The sequence below is a fragment of the Larus michahellis genome, chromosome 3, assembly GCF_964199755.1.
Source record: "Larus michahellis chromosome 3, bLarMic1.1, whole genome shotgun sequence".
NCBI lineage: Eukaryota > Metazoa > Chordata > Aves > Charadriiformes > Laridae > Larus > Larus michahellis.
In genome coordinates, this window is record NC_133898.1 from 24,822,771 (window position 1) to 24,840,805 (window position 18,035).

Sequence of the window (18,035 nt, forward strand, 5' to 3'; positions counted from 1 at the left end):
GTCCTTTATCAGCCCCTCGGACCATCAGAGGCATCGTCTGCTCCTCAGACAACCTGCTGGTGTGATCAGATGTGGGTTTGAGCCCTGTTCCTCCAGGAAGCATGCCCAGAGCCCACGTATCTGTGCCATCCTTCCACCGATGAGCCTGTGGACATGCTAGATGGCTTTGAGCATGGGGACGGGAGCCACAGCCACAACCTGTTCTGGTGCAGACGATGGCTCCTGCCTCTCTGAGAGGTTCCTGGAGAGAGGAAGGGGACACTGAGGAGATGTGTGTGAACCATGGGAAACTGAGGGGACATATGTGAGCTGTGGGGACACTGATGGGGATGTGTGTAAGCCATGGGGACACTGAAGGGACATGTGTGAAACATAGGAACACTGCGGGTATGTCTGTGAACCATGGGGATGCTGAGGGGACATGTATGAGCCATGGGGACACTTGAGTGGGACACTGAGGGGACATGTGTGAGCTGTGGGGACATTGATGGGGACACGTGTGAACTATGGGCACACTGAGGAGGCATGTTGTGTGAACCGTGGAGAGACTGAGGAGATGTGTATGAACCATAGGGTGGCTGAGGAGACATGTGTGAGCTCGGGGACACTGAGGGGACACGTATGAGCTGCGGGGACACTGAGGGGACTGCTGAGGAGACGTGTGTGAGCTCTGTGACCCTGAGGGAGACCCTGAGGGGACATACGTGAGCTCTGGGACAATGAGGGGACCCTGAAGGGACAAAGAGGGGGCCCGAGGACACGGCAGGTCCCCCTCGCCGCCCGCGGGCCCGCCGCGCCGGACCCCCCCACCCGCCATGCCGCTGAGGCGACCCCCCCCCGGCCCGCCTTCCCCCCGCCCCCCGCGGGGCGGGGCCGGCTCCGCCCCTCTCCCGCCCCTCCCCGGGGGCGCGCGGCGGGGCGGGGCCGGCCAGTCAGTCAATCCGTCAGTCGCTCGCGAGGCAGCGGGGCACGAGGTGCCGCCGGAGCGGGCGGGATGGCGGCGGCGGCTGAGGGGAAGGCGGGCAACGGCCATGCCGAGGGACCGGCGGCGGCCGCGGCGGAGGAGAGGGGCGGCGCGGGTGGGCTGCGGGGCTGCCGGGGCTTCCTGCGGCGTAACGCGCTGGTGCTGCTGACGGTGTCCGGGGTGGTGGCCGGCGTTGCTCTGGGCGCCGCCGTGCGCCGTGCGTCGCTGGGCCCGGCGCAGGTGGCCTACCTGGCCTTCCCCGGGGAGCTGCTGCTGCGGATGCTGCGGATGGTGATCCTGCCGCTGGTGGTCTGCAGCCTGGTGTCGGGAGCCGCCAGCCTGGACACCCGCTCTCTCGGCCGCCTGGGAGGCATCGCCCTCGCCTATTTCCTAGGCACCACGCTGCTGGCCTCCGGCCTCGCCGTCGCCCTCGGCTTCATCATCCGCCCCGGCGCCGGTGCCTCCGCCCTCAACGACCCCAGGCTGGGGCTGTCGGGCGACGTGCCCACCAGCAAGGAGACGGTGGACTCCTTCCTCGACCTCATCAGGTGAGCCCCCCCCGCCCCCTCGCCTCCTCCGCCTTCCTCCTTCCCGCCCTCCCCGCCGCCGCCGGAGGATGATGACAGACTCGGCGGTGTTGCACGCTGCAGCTAGCGGCGGGGGAACCCCCCCTTCCTCCCCCCTCCTCCTCATCCTCCTCCTTCTTTTTCTCCTCATCCTCCTCCTGGATGCTGCTTCTCCTCCTCATCCTCCTCCTTCTTCTTTTCACCCTCCTCATCTTACTCCTGCTTGCTCCAGAGGCACCGCTTTCTGCCCAGGTACCCACAAGCCCGGTCAGGTATAGGGCTGTGTGGTGCTCTACGTCTCCCCCCCACCCCCGCCTTTATTTTTAATGTTGGCTGGGTGGCTGTGAGGATGAGTCGAGACTTGCTGGGAGCTCTGGGTGCCTGGGCCCGTTTTTGGTCCTACCTGGAGAGAGAGTGGCTCCTGCGTGTTCGCTGTAGGGCAGGCATGGCAATTCCTGGCACCTTCCACTTCGCTGCTGCCTGTTGTTGCCCATGTCTCGCAGGCAGGGCAGGGCAGCTTTCCCCATCCTTCACACGCACCTTTTTCTTTTATTCCCCTACCCTTGACTCAGTCTCCTCACGCAAATGCCAACCTACCTTTTATAGTGCCCCCCCAGCCCGTAGATGCAGACATGGAAATGTAACCCTGTATTTCCATTGAGGACATGCCCTAAGCATAGCCCGGCCTGAGGACACCCTGTATGTTCATGAGCTTCCCATCCCACCTCTGGACCTTGCAAAGACAAGACTCGCATTCCACAGAACTACCTGGAAGTAAGGCTTCCGCTTCTAACCAGATCATAGTCTTTTTGTTTTATCCTTACTCCTTCTTGCAAAGTTGTAGAATTAACCTTTTTTTTTTCTCAGAGCCCGTGTCTTGTTGAGATCTGTCCAGCTCTTTCAATAAGAGAGGAACACTTACACAAATGAGGCAAACATCCAGCCAGCTTTTTAAGTATCCAATTTCCAACTGCAGTCTCCCGTACTTTGATGAATCTTGGTGCAGAACCCCAGATGTGAACTGCTGGTGTATTTTCCCAGGTTATCCCAGGTCTGGCTCTGCCACTTATTCACATCTGAGCAGTGTTGGGCAGTCATGGAAAAGCATATTACAGGCACCTGAGAAAAGCAGTGGAATAAAAAAAAGCTGAGAGCAGCAGCTGTGTCTCTCCCGGCGACTGTAACTGAGGGAGGGATGGGAAGTGATAGGGCATCAACGGGAAGTGTGGAGGTTTGCTGAAACACTGGAAGATGAATGGCTTTGGAGGTGGAGGATGTTGTTACCAGGATGCAAACAGAAGAGTAAGGGAGGTGACCTGTGTACCAGTGAAGTGGCGTGAGAGTTGTGCTTAGCAGATATCGTAATTGCAAAACTGAGTGGGGGGTTTTTATTCAGATCACTTGCTTTGCTTTTATGAGTTAAGTTATTCAGCTGAGAAACGTTTTCACTGTGTCTGGGTAAACAGATGTGACAATAAAGATAAAAAGAGTTCATACAAAAATGAAAAACAAAACCAAAAGTGTATTTACAACTCCACGTTAATGTCCTTTCCTCCCCCAGAGACATGTTCCCTTTGGACAGAAAGTAAGTCCGCTTTGTCCCATTGGCAGGCTGTGTACTTTGTGTCCTCAGCCCACCTCTCTTAAGGACCAACAATTCCTGTCAGAGCATGTTAAGAAGTAATAACAGGACAGTGGGGGTAGGTGGGCTGGCTGTGAAGGTGACATGGAGTTGAATGGAAGTGTAGGCAGGTGAAGGAAAATTACAAAAAAAAGGAGTCAGCACAACCCGGAGAGTTGGGAAGACAACTGTAGCGGTAGCTGCCCCAGGTGTGTCCTGGTGTGGTTGCTGTAGCTGGTGTTTCATTCCTGTGTCACCATGTAACACGGAGTAGGATGTGGCTGAGAAATGGGGCGAGGATGCTCCAGCAAGATTCAGGCTATGGGTAACATCTGTGAAGTGGGAGCAGGAAGCTTTTTCTTGTTCTGGTCTGTAAATGCAAGTGGAGAGTTCATCTTCAAAGGGATTGTAATGGTGGTGGGATTGAGTCCTGAACTCGAAAGTAACACTCATAAGGATAAGACTTGGGCAAAGCACGCAGGTTGCAGAGGGGTTTCCTTTTGGGCCGAGGACTTTCCCACAGTGGGCTGTGAATTCAGCTTTTTCTTGGAAGGGCTGTTACAACCACATTGTCAGACAGTCCAGTTGTCACAGCAGTGACAGCAAAATCCAATCCAGAAAAGATGTGTTTGGACACAGCCATCACTAAAACTCACAGTCTTAGCATAAATCCCTGACAGACCTAGGGATGGAGTGAGTTACGTGATTTTTCTGGAAATAATATCTCTCTCCATCTGCCTTCTTATTTTTTAAATTTTTTATTTTTAAAACTGTTCTTGAAAATGTGGGTGTTCTGGTTTGAGCATTGATCTTGGTCCCTGCTGTGGTCGAAGGTACCAGAGTAACCTCATCTTCAGTTAATGAGGCCTTGAGGAAGCCATTGCCTTCAGTGTGCGTGGGTCTCGCAGCATCCTGCTCTTTTCTTTTCTTTTTCTCTCTTTTGTTCATGAAACTTTTTATTAGATGCAAGAAAACTTTGTTTTCAATTGTGTCACAAGACTGGCTGTGTCCTTCAAGGCTTCACTGCTCAGTTTTAGGTAAAAGGTAAAAATGAGGCGCAAATGGGTAAACTGAGTCCCCCTACAGCACTGCAAGCAGATGTAAAACATGGCCCAAGGAAGAAACAGCTAAGAGGAAATCACAGCTGTGAGTCAGTATTTCCCATGGATTCTGCAGGGATGACACAGGGTATCCTTTTCCAGGGTGCAAATCCCTTCAGCTTTTGGGAAGTGTATTAGTTAATGAGCAAAGATGTCTCTTTCCATTGTCGCAGCGATGTCTGGAAGCCAGCTTAATTCTTCATCATGGTTTTCTGTTTCCAGGTCTAATGCTTCCACACAAACATGCATGTATGCATGCAGACATGACTTCTGGAAAAGAGATTTGTCTTGGGCTTTGGCAGCAGATGAATGATGACTCACTGGTGAACCGAAAGGCTTTCTCTGTTTTATTTCATCCCTTGACCATAACCTCCAGGTCTAATTTGTCTGCCGCCTTCTGGCTGGTACACCATCCTGGTTTCCCTTCTGGCAAGTGCAGGAGGCAAGCCTCCAGTGTGCTTGGCTACGGTTAGGGCTTAGGCATATTGTCCCCTGCCCCAGGAGGCAGGGTGGGGACAGCAGAGCTGTCCTGAAGATGCCGTTGTGCCCCACAGCAGGGATGTTGATAGCCCATCTCATCTCCATGTGGGTAGCTCTTTGGAGCTCCCTAAAGATGAGCATGGCCAAAGGCAGGGAGAGTCTGCAGCTCAGTGATGGTGGGAGGGATCCATCAAGAGTTCAGAGGTGCTTCCACAAGGTTGGTGGCTTAAACCAAACCAAACAAAAAGTGGGGTGTGCTCTGAACCCAAGGAGGACCTTGGATTTCCTTAACTCTGTCCCATGTCAAAGAAGAAAGACAGGCTTCTCCAAAGCACCCAGTTCAGGCTCTTGCATTAAGCTGGGCTCTAGGGCACTCTTATTCTCCATGCTCTTAGCTGAAGGTGGACTTTGTGAACCTCCCCAGAGCATCTGGCATGGAGAGCAGCTCAGTTGTACCAAATAGGAGAGGGCTGAGTGCCAGCAGAAGAGAAGGAGAGTGAAGGGAAATTTTAGAATTTCTGGTTTCATCCCTTACACATTTGTTCAGTGGAGAAGGCAAAGCAATGGAAAATAAAGAGTGTTTGTCAGCTTGGCTGTGAAGTGGGTAGCAGGTGCAGGAAGCGGCTAGCTGTGATATGGTGGCCTCTGGGGCTCAGCACTCACCTGGGTAGGTGACATTGCAGAGAGCCAGCTTGATTCTGATCACTCTGGGTGTCTAATCTGTGAGAAACAGGTGAGGAAGAGAGAGGTGGTGACAAAGAGGTGACTCCAGCCACCAGCTAACACAGCCCACCTATAGCTTGTTGGAAAGTGATTGAAACATCAGGATCAAGTGTTTTGCAAGAATCTATTGATTTGTTAACATTTTTGACAGGCAATTGTCAAGACTGCATGTTTCGATAAGGTCAGAGTTTTGTTTTAGCTCTGATTTATATTTGCTGATTCAATAAAATTAAACAGTTTCCCAGGAACCTATTGATCCTGTCGCAATTTCCAACAGCGGGTGATCCTGGCATTTCCTTTAAGTGAGGTCAATGTTTTGCTGTAATTTTATACAAAAAGCTTGAGTAGAAAATCTCACTCATCAAAAAGGAACATTTCAACAGAATATCTTACAATATTTTTTTAGTAGGAAAAAACATCTAGAACAGGCTTTCTTTGCCCAATTTTGGGATGAAAACATGTTTTTGAAACTGTGGAATTGGCTTTGGGAAGAGAATTCTGTTTTTAATCCAGCTGTAGCTGTAACAGTCCGGGGAGGAAAAGAGGTGGTAGCATCATCTGCTTTTTATAGGAAGGGTACACAGAGGTCCAGGTGTCTGCCCTAAGCAGTAAACTCAGGGTTTCTCAGGCTGCCAGGCAAGTCTGCAAAAGCCATTTAAATTTTATTGCTCCTCACTGCCCTTTCTGTCTCACTGCCAGAGGTTACCAGCTGTGCTGCCAAAGGGAGTACCCACAGTGCCATCAGCAAGCCCGTGCATTGGCTCCAAGCGCCTTTGGAGCTGGAGGGAAGGCAGGCATGAACCTGAGCATAGAGAGAAGCATCGGTTGCATTTTGCTGGCTGAGCTGCAGAGCAGAGGGCCAGGGTGGACCTTGGGGTGCAGAGCACTCATGCGGTGACCCTTGCTCGGGCTCCAGTAGCACTTGCTTCTTACAGCCTTGGTCTTCCCAGTGGGTGACCCAAAAAGGAGCAACCATGAGAGCTGTCTCTGAAATCCCAGTGTGGAAAGAGAGCAAAACTTGACTGTTAGGAGAGGAGAGCGAGGTGCCACCTTTGGTAGTGATAAATAGAATAAGAAGTAGCCAGGGAACAGCTGCAGTTACACCAATGGCAGGTCCCCGAGATAGGCTAACCACTGGGTTTCATAGCTGTACGGCTAGCTCTTAACTCCGGGGTACTCTCAGAAAAAGGAAAGTAGTAGATGTTACTGTCCACCTTTGCTTGTGGTGTTTTCTGCGCCTGGATCCTTTCTTGAAGTATAGCGACTGCTGACTGATTCTTGTAGGAAGAATTCCACTGTTTCATTCATGTGCCTGCACTGTCTGGTGGGGATTTTTTAGGAAGTCTCTGAACATTTCTGTTCCTTTCTTTTGTTCTTTATATTCATTACCTTTTACTACTGACTCCCCCCAGTTATGTTTTATTTTCCAAGCAACACAGATGCAGACCTGACTGTTAAGGCAAAAAAGTAACAAATATCTGCTATAAGTAAACGCATTTTCAAGTTTTTCTGTGTTACAGCACTCATAAATATGTATATGTTCAGGGCATGTATTGTGCATCCACATACATATCAAACAGCAGATGAGAAAAATTGTGTGATCTTGAATGAAAAGCTTGGGACAGAAAGAAAAACAAAAGAGCAATCCAAACTGGTGTCTGGCAGGTTGCCACAGATGGCAATAAAGTTGCTGTCAATGGACTCCTACCATTGAGAACACTTCATTGAAAAAAAAAAAAAAAAAAAAAAACCCCAAAAAAACAACAAAACCACAACCAAACAAAAAAGTGAAACAGGAGATAATGCAACAGAACATTTTTTCTAGATTTCCTCACAAAAATATGTTTTCCAACAGCAAGGTTTTTGGCCTTGGAAGTGGAACCTTTTTGTAAGAAGCAATGCAAGAGGAATGCGTAGTATTTTAGGGTTTCGTTCTGCTTGCCTGGATTTCCCTTCATGCTTTTCCTCACAGAGCAAAGTTGTTTGCAGAGCTCTAGCAAAAGAATCGTTCAGAAACAGTTATCAATGATAATCCCTTACACATGTAATGAAGGAGTTCCTGTGCCATCCTTATCCTGCTGGTGGAAAGATACAGGGTAAGGAAGAGAGGAATTTGCCTGTAGTATCAAAATTGAGAAGAATGGGAGCTACAGCCCCTTTTTGCTCCCTTTACAGCTCTAGGTTTCCTTAGTCATCTAGGATTCCTAGTAGCGGATGCTGCAGCTGAACTAAAGACTTCTGTTACAGCAAAAGTACAGTGACACCTTCCTGCTAAGTTCAGTTAGGGCAGTAATGGTCCCTTCTTGCCTGGTGGGAGCAGCGTTTCATTGGAGAAAGGAGAAAGCTGTATTTATCTGGCTGTGCATGGGGAGATGGTGTAATGAGTACAGTATTCAGCCCCTGAAACTCCCGCCCCTGGTGCTTCTGCTTTCTGGTTCCTATTTTAAGAGGATCCGAGACGTGCTTTCTCACATGGTGTGTTGTGCAGGTACGTGGAGGTTTCCTGGGTCAGCCCAGCTGCTGCTTCAGCCCCAGGACTCAGCTGTCACCTATGACAGCTGTCCGATACATTTCTGATATATTTTTTTCTGGGCTGTCTGCATGACTTGCAACAGGCAGAGAGAGACCTTCCTGCCTGGTTCTTGGCATGGGGAATAAAGTCTCTCTGTACCACCTACTTCGCCTTTATACCACAGAGCCGTTGCGTCTGTGCGTGGATGATCCATCCCTCTCTGGGGAGCGAGGTCCCGGCAGCAGTGGAGCTCCCAGGGTGCATGTCTGTACCCCTGCCGTAATGTCATGCATCGCTGGCTTGTCTTATTCTTGCCGCGTACGCCAAGTTTTGTCTTTCTGCCTCGCGGGGCCAAGGCTGCCTGATCCCAGACCTTGGTGCTGGGCTCCTTATCACCCAGACTCAAGGTTTCCTCAGCAGTGTGCTCTTGCGATAGCCCGTGTCTGCTTCAAAAAGGCAACCATGTTCTCTAGCGTGGGGGATAGCAGTGTCAGGGATGGGGATGTTAGAAACAGCAGCAGTAGTCAGCAATCCGGTGATATAACTGTGGTGATTTCTTTAAACTTCATGTTCACATCTGGTATGGGCTTTCAAAGCTAAAAAACCTTCTAAAGATTTGGTCTGTGTTGTAAAACTGACTGGCAGACACCCGCATTTAATTTGCATGCCCAATTATCCAGCTCATTAGCTTTCCTGTTTACTGGTTCACTTGGACAGGAGGGATGTTTGCGCTTACCTGTGCGACTCCTCTGCTTGGGTTGGGGGACACAGTGAACAGAGGGACAGAGCTGGGTCTGGATTCCTGCGGTAGGTGAACTTTGCCTTGCTGCGCATGATGAGCAAAGCCTGCAGGCACGAGCACATGATGAGCCCGGGCAGGTCACCAGCCAGCTTTTGCTTCTCCCTGGAGCATGCGGCATCCCAACCTGTTTTTTTCAGGCACTACTGTGGTGTTCTTGCACAAATCCATCTTAAGCTAAAAACCCGCAGTCTGACCCGCCCGTTATTAAAGCTTAATTTAATTTGCAAGCTGACTGATCTTAGGTGAGCAATGTAGTCTGTGCAGAACTCGTGCCTCTAAGATAAGACATCTATTTGTTGGTTGCTTCTTGTGACCTGACATGTTTTGTTCTTAAACTTCAAGATTTGAAACAAAGAGGAGCAAAACATTATTTCACGTGTTGTTGGGACTTTGCAAGCAGGTATACTTAAAGTGGGACTGAACAAAACACACAGCTCCTTTTGAGCTGCTGAGTTAAGATTGCAATTTTTTACTTGGTAGATAGTAAAAAATGTTCTTCGCTGTCCTTGGAGTCGGGTCCTGTGACCAGTGCTCCATGGATAAAAAAGAGTGACTCCTATATGCTTGTGTTTGAATAGCTTTAGTGCTATTTACACCCGAAGCAAGAACCTGCCCCTTGCTGTAGCAGGGCTGCTGGCATCACTCAAGTATGTGCTTTAAGTATATGCTTGGAGTTAAGTTAGTGTTTAATTACTGAGGCCCATGCCTGACATACTGTGTAAATTATAGAGGGTTTGGTTTCTTGGCCACATTTAAACATTGGAGAACCGTATTGTTTAGGCTTTAGGAATTGCTTCCTTTGGCTTTGTTTGGTCAGGATGGAAAAGCTGATTTAAAAAAAAAAAATTTAATTTGATTTCTTGTAGGTTTTCAGTCTTTTTTTAATCTCTTTGCTTCATCAAAATCCAGCCAATTCTTTTTTAAAAAAGTAATCACCCTGCTATGAAAAGCTGAAAAGAAATATTCTTATTTTCCCAACAATGTGTTGGGGTTTTTTTGGTTAAAACTGTGCACTGAGCTGAGCCCATTTATATACGTGATGTTTTACTCCTGATAAAAGTAAGTTTGCTTTTACTTTACATGAGGTTTTCATCCACCAGAGAGTTCTAGCTGTCCAAGAATTGATGCACATTATCTGTTCTGTTGATCTTATTTGACCAATTCCTTATCATCTCTGCAGGGTTAAAGCTTGCTCTCCTGCTTTCAGACAGCCAGCTGTATTGTCAAATTTTAAGGAGAAAAAGTTGCTGTTTCTTTCATGCTCAGTGGAATGTAGACTCCAGAAGCCACATTATTCTTACAGCAGTTTGGCTTTTGCAACTGCCTGCTAAAACACTTGAAATAATGCAACAGAGAGAGAGACTGAGGTAGTTCACAGCAGCCACTTGTTTGATGAAGGTCCATGTACTTTAAATTGCAGTCAAGGCTGTGGGAAAAACCTCACTGTGTGGCGGGATAGCGGAGCTATGCAATGGAAAAGGCCTGAGTCCTTACCTGTGCCATATCTTAATCTCCCTCTTGCTTTCAAAGATTTGACTCTGCTGCTCTGTTTTCTTGCTGTGGTTCGGATTTATGCTTTCCGTGTCATCTGTGGAATGATCACAACCAGAAGCCTGGTTTAAAATCATGTTTGCCATGGTAACTATGGCAAAAACTGGGGGCAGGTTAGGAGGACACAGCCTGTAGGTACCTGAGTCTTCCTTGGAGCAGTGCAAGGAGCAAAGGATGGGGAGAAGCTACACAAATGTTTTTTGCCACAGTTAACTCACTCTAGGTAAGGTGTGGTTTTTTTGTAGTGTTGTTTTTTTTTTTTTTTCCGTACCATAAGAGTTCTCATGCCTCCTTCTTGCATTTGGCTGGCAGTATTTTCAGTTCATACCCCTAACCTTCCTGCCCTTGTCCACTAGAGTCCTGCTGTTACCCCAGAGTTCAGCTTTTATTCCTATTTTGCTTTCTGACACAGAAAAAACTGCCATTTTGCTAAGGAAACACATGCTCTTTGCCCACCATAAGGGGAGAAAGGAAGTGTAGCGTTAACAACAACTATCAAATACAACAAGAACCAGCGTTTTCCTTAAATCATCCAGTTAACCATTTTTCCTGTCCTTGTTTCTTCATAGATGCACGTATATACTGGATGCCCAGTAGAAGCGTGTGTCATTTTGCATGCGATCCTCTCTGTGCAAAACTGGTGCTCGATTTGCATTTCTGCATGAAGGCACAACCGAATTCAGATGTTGCAGCTTTCCATATGAGTTGCCCCTACTTTCATCTGTGCTGTTTAACCACTTGAGCCCTTTACAGACAACTCTGGCCCGTGACATTGTTCTGCTTTACCTCACTGTTCAGGGAAGCTGACCTTGTGTTGAAGGGTTAATCCGTTCTCTTAAGTGGATTTTGCTGATTGGATTGTCCTTCACGTTGATGCTATGAGCAAAGTGTAATCACATGAGTAATGTTAAAAATCTGCCCGACCCTGGAGGCCATAAGCTGTTGCTGCAGCTGGTGTGGCTAAGCCAGTTTCTGTAGCCACTGGGTGATGGGTGTGTGTAAGCAGCAGCATGTCTCGTTGCCTCTGGTGTCCCTACCCAAATGGTTAGGTGTGGCAGATGAGCAGGGACCTTTTTACGTGAGCCGAAGAAGATGGCATTCACACCTCTGGAGATGTGGTGAGACATCTGCTCCGTGCTACCAGAGTATCTTCTGTAGTACGTATCTCACAAATGCCAGTATGCTTTCCTTTGCAAAAGGAATTGAGTTTCTGAGAGTGAAAAACATTAGTGCATTCGTTTTAAAAGTTCTACAAGAAATATTTCATTTTCTTGTTTATATTTTACAGAAACCTGTTTCCTGCAAACCTTGTTGCTGCAGCTTTCCGAACGGTAAGATATGTGTGGACTTTGGACATGAGTACAGTGCACAGACAGAAAAAGTGACTGCTCTTTTTTTGAGAGGCGACTAGAAAGATGGTGTAGAAAATACCAAAAGTTAAGTTAATAAGTTAATACCAAAAGTTTACTTATAGTAGGTCTTTTTTAAAAGCACCTAACGTAATCAGACACACAACTTCCTTGGCAAAGGGTTTGATTTTGAAAAATACTCCTCAAACAAAAGCAGATGTTTTGTAGCCTATGTCTTGTACCTCCACCAAAAACTTCCTTTAAACTTTTATACTTCAGGTGCTGTGTTGGGCAGCAATGGCAACTCTGCTTTGTGCCATGCTGCTTATCACTTTGCAGGAGCTAGCTGGGAAACCGTTGGGTATGTAGTTTGGAGCTTTGAGTGTATATATAATACAGTACAAGTCAATATGCTGTAAATAAAAATAATAGGAGCAGTACAAAAATATAATTAAGAAAAAGGTATTCTGTGGTACCTCGAGTGTCAGGGTTCTGTATGTTCAGAATGAAATAATGAAGTCCTCCTTTCTTCTGTGCTGCTGTTGTCCCAGGTAATTGGCAAGTACATAAGCTTTTCTCTCTCCTATTTTTATATCTGAAGAAAACAAGCCCAAAGAAGTGCCCTGCTTTTGCAAGGTGTCTAGCTTATTTATCAAAGTAAACTATTGCCCTAGATTTTAGATATTTTTACTAACAATTTTAATGCGGCCTCACCATTTCTAACAGTGAAACAGCCACTTCCCTTCTGCAGGAGCTAGTGCGACAGCATGGTGTGTGAGCAACAGCAGGGTGGAGGAAAGGGAAGTTCCTCAGCTGCTGCCCAAGCCTAGGAGCTCAGGAGATCACAGAGCACTTCTCTGTTGCCACATACGGAAGGAGCTGCGTTTGCTGTCACTGCCTTTTCTTGCTCAGGACAAGCTCATTAGCCTCCATAGTATGGTCTCCAGAAAATGTCTTCCTAACAGTAATCTTCTCCTTGTGAGATGCTAGATGATTGGCAAACATTGTAGTTTTATTTGATTTTTTTTTTCTTACCCACAGTATGCGACAGAATATAAGATGCTGCTCAGAAACACTACCTCTGGAAATGTCACATGGGAAAAGGTAAGATCACTTCTTAGGTTTTCATACAAACCCTTGTCTTCTGTAATATTTGACTACTTCGTAGTCTTTAATCCTTTCCAGCAGTCATTGGAAAGAAACAAGTACTTTTCTTTGCCTGGAACTGAGGCACACACAAGCCACAGCCACACAGGAAAGCTACGTTGGATAGGAGAGTTGGTCTCAACTGATCTGACCCTTGAGACCTTATTTTTAGGCCATGTTTTCTTAGAGCTGGTCTCACTTGGTCTAAATTTTGATTAGTCACTCCATCTAATGTTTCCAAATAACTTTTTGTAGACTTGGAATTAAACAGCAATCAGGCTGCCTGAATATGTCCCTAAACATTGCTCTTCATTAATAGTTTTGGAAAGAATGAGCCTTTTTCCACTACCTCCAAGGCTCTTTTAAAAAAAAAAAAAGTTACTTGAGAATTTTTTCTTGTTGCTATGTTGCTGAAATTTTGTTTAAAGCAGTAACAAGTGGTCTGAAGGAGTAAAACTTATAGACAGAACATTAAAAATAAGATGCTATTGCAGTGGTGTCAAAAAGAAAAATAATTTGCATGTGTAGCTGATATCTTCTGTATGTAGCTCATAGGACTTCCAGAGGTGGTCTGTATCCCATTGAGTGGCATATCTCCTGCAACATGGGGCTATCAAACATCTTTATTATTGGACGGAGCCAACATATTTCAGGTCTAGCAATAACTACCGTTGTCTTACAGGCAGCATGTTATGAAACACACCCAGTATCCCCACCTGCAATGTGTCACCTCACTCCAAATGAAATATCTCATGTGCTTTCATGGGATTTTGGGGAGACAGGTCTGAGACTGGAAATTACTTTCAGGGTTATTTTCTAGTTTTCAGGCTCATTTTGACCATCTGAGATCAGTATCGGATGTTGGGTTACTATATTTTTAATATGATTTGAATGTCCCTAGGGCAAAAGCCTTGTCATGTTTGTATTTGTCATGGAAGGGTTCAGCTGGGGCTTGCCCACCAGTTTGTAAAACCATCGAGGAAAAAGCAGTTTATGCTCACCCAGAGGGACTCTGAAGCGTATCCCTGCACGCAGGAAGTACTGGCCTCATTACCTTCTCCTCGCCATGCATGATGCGTGAGCAGATGATAAAGAACAGTGTGTTTCTGAACTCTGCGTTCAGCTGAAGGCCTGAACTTTCACCAGCCTCGGAGGCAGGGTGACAGGTGACTTGGATGGCACAAGACCTGAGCAGGGGAAAAGTCAGCCCTTGCCTAGAAGCCCGCTATCACACAGTGAGCAGTTTCCCTGGGGAAGGAAGGCAGCTGCCATCTGCCTGGGCTCTGCCTGTGCCTGTAAGATTCCATCATCCCAGAGCTGCACTCACCCCATCTGACATGGATGCGCGGCAGTGACTGCAGAAGGGACGCGTGATTCCAAAAAGAGCGCTTTCTCTTCTCACAGCGTTACATCCTTGGTCAGTACGTGCCCATGCAGCCTCATGCTGCTAAAAACCAAGTACAATATGAAAGGCTGTAGCAATGTGCACTTAGGCATGTTTGTTTGCTTACAGAGTGTAGAGTTATTCTTCATTTAAGCAGGGGTAAATGAAAGGTAAGACTCTTCTTATTCATCTTCAGTGTCAAGTTTGATAGGGATTCCTTGGCAACCAAGAATGGATCAGGGCCAGCCACATCCATTGGACATAAGCTTGGTTGTCAAGTACTTTTTTAAGGCTTGTTCAAAGCCATCACTCCTCCTCAAGAGATAAGAATGCATCTTTTGCCAATTTAAAACATAGGATTCTTTTACAGTTTTCTTCTTTCCTTTTCCCACTTATCAGAATCCTGTTTGATGCAATATCTGTAAAAATATTCTGAATTTGTCACCAGTGCCTGTTTTTGCCAGTGGTTATGATGTAAAGGCTATTTCCGCTATTACTTTTCCAAAACTTTTATTCATTTATTGGAGCAAAACCAGAGCTGAATTTCTTTAATTCCGGAAGACGCCCTACTGTCTCTAGGGAAGAGTGGGCCAAATAAAAAGAAAGTGTTAGCTCAGTTTCAGTACTGGTCTGACCATATTATTTATGGATAGATGAGGATTAAGTTTGGAAAGGGAAGAGTATGATTTTTGGATAATAGGTAGTATAACTAGCAGCAATAGAAGTTGGGCTCCATGGAAACAAGATGATATTCCTATCTAGTGTTTTCTTTCATCAGCAGAATATTTGATTGAAGATGAGAAATGTTTTCCTTCTACTCCCCATATGAATAGTTCAGAGCAAAATTTTCCATTGATTTTTTTTCCCCCCATCCCCCTCTCCCGGTGGTTAATAGGCCCTGATTTCTCTTGCTGATGATATTAATAGCGGGGCATGTAGATATCTGCTCAGCCATGTCTTTTTTTTGTTGTTTCACATGCTCCCCTCATGTTTACCTAGCTTTTATGGCTACATCCTCTCTGTCTTCTCAGCAGCAAGGGTTCCTGAGGCACAGACTATCTCAGTTCCACATCTGCAGCGCAGGGAGGCTGTGGAGGCCTCAGAGTTCCTCTTGTGATAGCAGTAAAAATACACAAACCGGTGATTGCTCTTCTTCCTCACATCACATGGCTGCGTTTTCTTTTCAGCCACCTACTACTGGGACAGCTCAATGTCGGCAGTTGTTTCCTTGATAAGCATTTTGTTTCAAGAGCTAAAAAACAATAGGATCTTCAGAGAGATTCAAGGACCAGAAGAGTTCTGTGAATCTTCCTCCAGAACACATAATTTCAAGCAAACAATAACACATCCCATAGTTTATCCAGGAACAAAGCTCTTATGAAAGCTGTTTTTGTTTGGTGTTCACAATGCTGCTTGGTTTGGCACCTCCTTTGGGATGATGCACTCTTCTGTTAGAGTACAAAACGGCCGTTCAGCATCTGTCAGTTTTAGAGGCTGGAATTGTGAGGATCTTCTGCTGAGGATTTACTGCTGGACTCTTTCCATATTGTGCTGCAAGGAGGTGAAATTCCCTGAGTGCTGTGCATTGTCTCCTTGATTTGCAGGGAGCAATTTCTTGCAGTAAGTTACTACTCTGTGCAAATGATGTACTTTCTGCCTGCATGGTGAATGTTGTGTGTTGTAAAGAAATTGGCTCAAGAAGGAGAAAGGGAGACCAAGACCTGAAAGGGGTGGCAAGATTACTGTGGATAGAGGGTAACAGCTAAGAAGTTTTTGGTAGTTGTGCACAGTCTTCCCTCTGGTCATCAAGAATTCAGGGATCCACAGTTCACAAGAGCTATGCTTGAAGGACTAGTTAGTGTGAGCACTTGGAGAACAGCAGCAGTGATCTCAACGCTGGCAGCAAGGTGGAAAGAGACATGTCCAAGAGTAAAAGAAGACTAAACTCCATGTATTGTCATTCTGAAGAGGTATAGGGGGGTTCAAAGAGATTTGGCCAGTTAATGCACAGTAGGCCACTGTGAAGGTTAAGATGAAAGGTGAGGAGCCACCTGTGTGGCTGGAGATGCTACTACCTCTTGCCCTCTTCTAGCTTCCCAAAACCAAAATTTGTCAAGCCTTTGGCACCCATGGCTCTGAAGAAGGTGGAGTGACTGATGCTTGTGGGGACTGAATGACCTAGAAGAAGAGCCCTGGAGTTCTCTAGCCAGCGAAGTCACCTTCCAAATCAAGCACTGGGAGCTCTGGCCCTGGTTGTCCTGTGTGCCTCCCAAGCTCTGTGACCCTGTGTGCCCTAAACAGCTGGTGGGAAGCTGAGCAGTCTTTTTGCAGATTCAGTATGTTTTTGCCTTGTTCCTGAGACTAGATCTTTGAGAAACCCAAAGGGTAGGGGGTCACTGGGCTTCAGGCTCACGCCACTGCATTTAATGAGTTGAGAAGCAAATCTTTCATAGGAGGAGTTTAAAAAGCAGAGATGCTTTGCGAAACATCGGTATAAAGTAGTATAATGAAATTCCCTCCCAGTAGCATCCAGGTCAGGATGCTGAGCAATTACAGCAGCTTGAAACACTGAATTTCTATTCCATAGCAAAGTTTGATATCTATTATTTTTTTTTTCTGAATGAGAACCAGAACAAGAGAGCATTGACTGTTTTTACTTGTGGTTTATTTGTGGAAAAAGTTTGGGCCCATTATGCCAAGCTGAACTCTTCATATTGTATCAAATGAGCCTGATATAAGATGTTATATTATAAAATAATGAGTTGGATAAAAAACCCCAAAAACGAACATGAAAAGTTGTGTCAAAATGAAAAAGCATTGCATTGACTCCATGTGAATGAAGTAAATGTTTCTTTTCTGGTGTAAAAATGTTCACATTTTGCCCAAGTTGACATTTCCCAGAGAAAGCTTTGGTTTTGATGAAATGACGCGGCAGCATCATTTTACCGCCCATTTACTTTTTTCCTGCTAATAAATTAGTCATAAAATTTGAGACTTGTACATTGATTTGTGCATTGTTACTGACAAATTGTCCCTGAAATTTTGTTAGATTCTCTTCAGCCTTATGGTAAACCTTATCTCCTACCCTAGAGTTATATTTTACCAACAGAAGTGAAAAACAGAAAAACATGTACATGCCCTGTACACAGTTTATTCAATTAATAGGAGGGTATAATTTTTCTTGTTTTACTTTTCTAACCACAGAAGAGTTCAGGGCTTTCAGGCACACAAAACAGAATATAGACAAAACTATAAAGACAGAAAAGTGTTACTGTGTGTGGAGAGAACAGCATGTTTCTTCAGACATCTCTGGAGATACTGTGCCACATTCTTAATATCCTGGCGAGGTTTTCAGTTCTTGCAAATGGAAATCAAATAAATACTGACAACTCAGCCCTGGACAAGGAACTACCATAAAAAAATTGCAGATCCTCCATCTCATTATTTTGTAGTTAGCAAATAAATTAAAAAAAAAAAAAAAAGCTAGAAACTTCATTGTTTGTAAGCACTTTTGTTGACAGCAGTTCAGCTTGCATGCTTTTGCGCATAATTTGTTTTATCCCCTTCCCTGCAGTACTTTGTTTCCACCTGCCACTAAGAGACAGTCCAGTTCAGCAGTATACTTTCAGCAAAAATATCGCCTCAAGCAGGCTGGTTTTATCAGATTTAGCAGATCAGTATCCCAAGTTCTTTAGTCAATATTCATTTCAAGCTTTTAGCTCAGAATATATTTTTCTTTCCTAGTGTTGAGCTAGTGTCTGCTTAAACTATCCAGAAGGCCAAAACTTGTACGCAAACCTGATCTGTTTTAGAAGCTCTTCCAAATAAAACAACAAT

The 18,035-nt window shown here is 45.9% G+C and overlaps 1 protein-coding gene across 3 annotated transcripts in view; it reads left to right on the forward strand.

The window, feature by feature from the left end:
- The first annotated feature begins 956 nt into the window (after positions 1-956).
- SLC1A4 (solute carrier family 1 member 4) overlaps positions 957-18,035 on the forward strand; it is a 43,443-nt gene continuing 26,364 nt past the window's right edge. For all 3 annotated transcript variants that reach the window (XM_074579261.1, XM_074579262.1, XM_074579263.1), the window contains exons 1-3: positions 957-1,512; positions 11,608-11,650; positions 12,710-12,772. In XM_074579261.1, the coding sequence (XP_074435362.1) occupies positions 995-1,512; positions 11,608-11,650; positions 12,710-12,772 (624 nt within the window). In that variant the 5' untranslated portion in view covers positions 957-994. The remainder of the gene's footprint in view (positions 1,513-11,607; positions 11,651-12,709; positions 12,773-18,035) is intronic.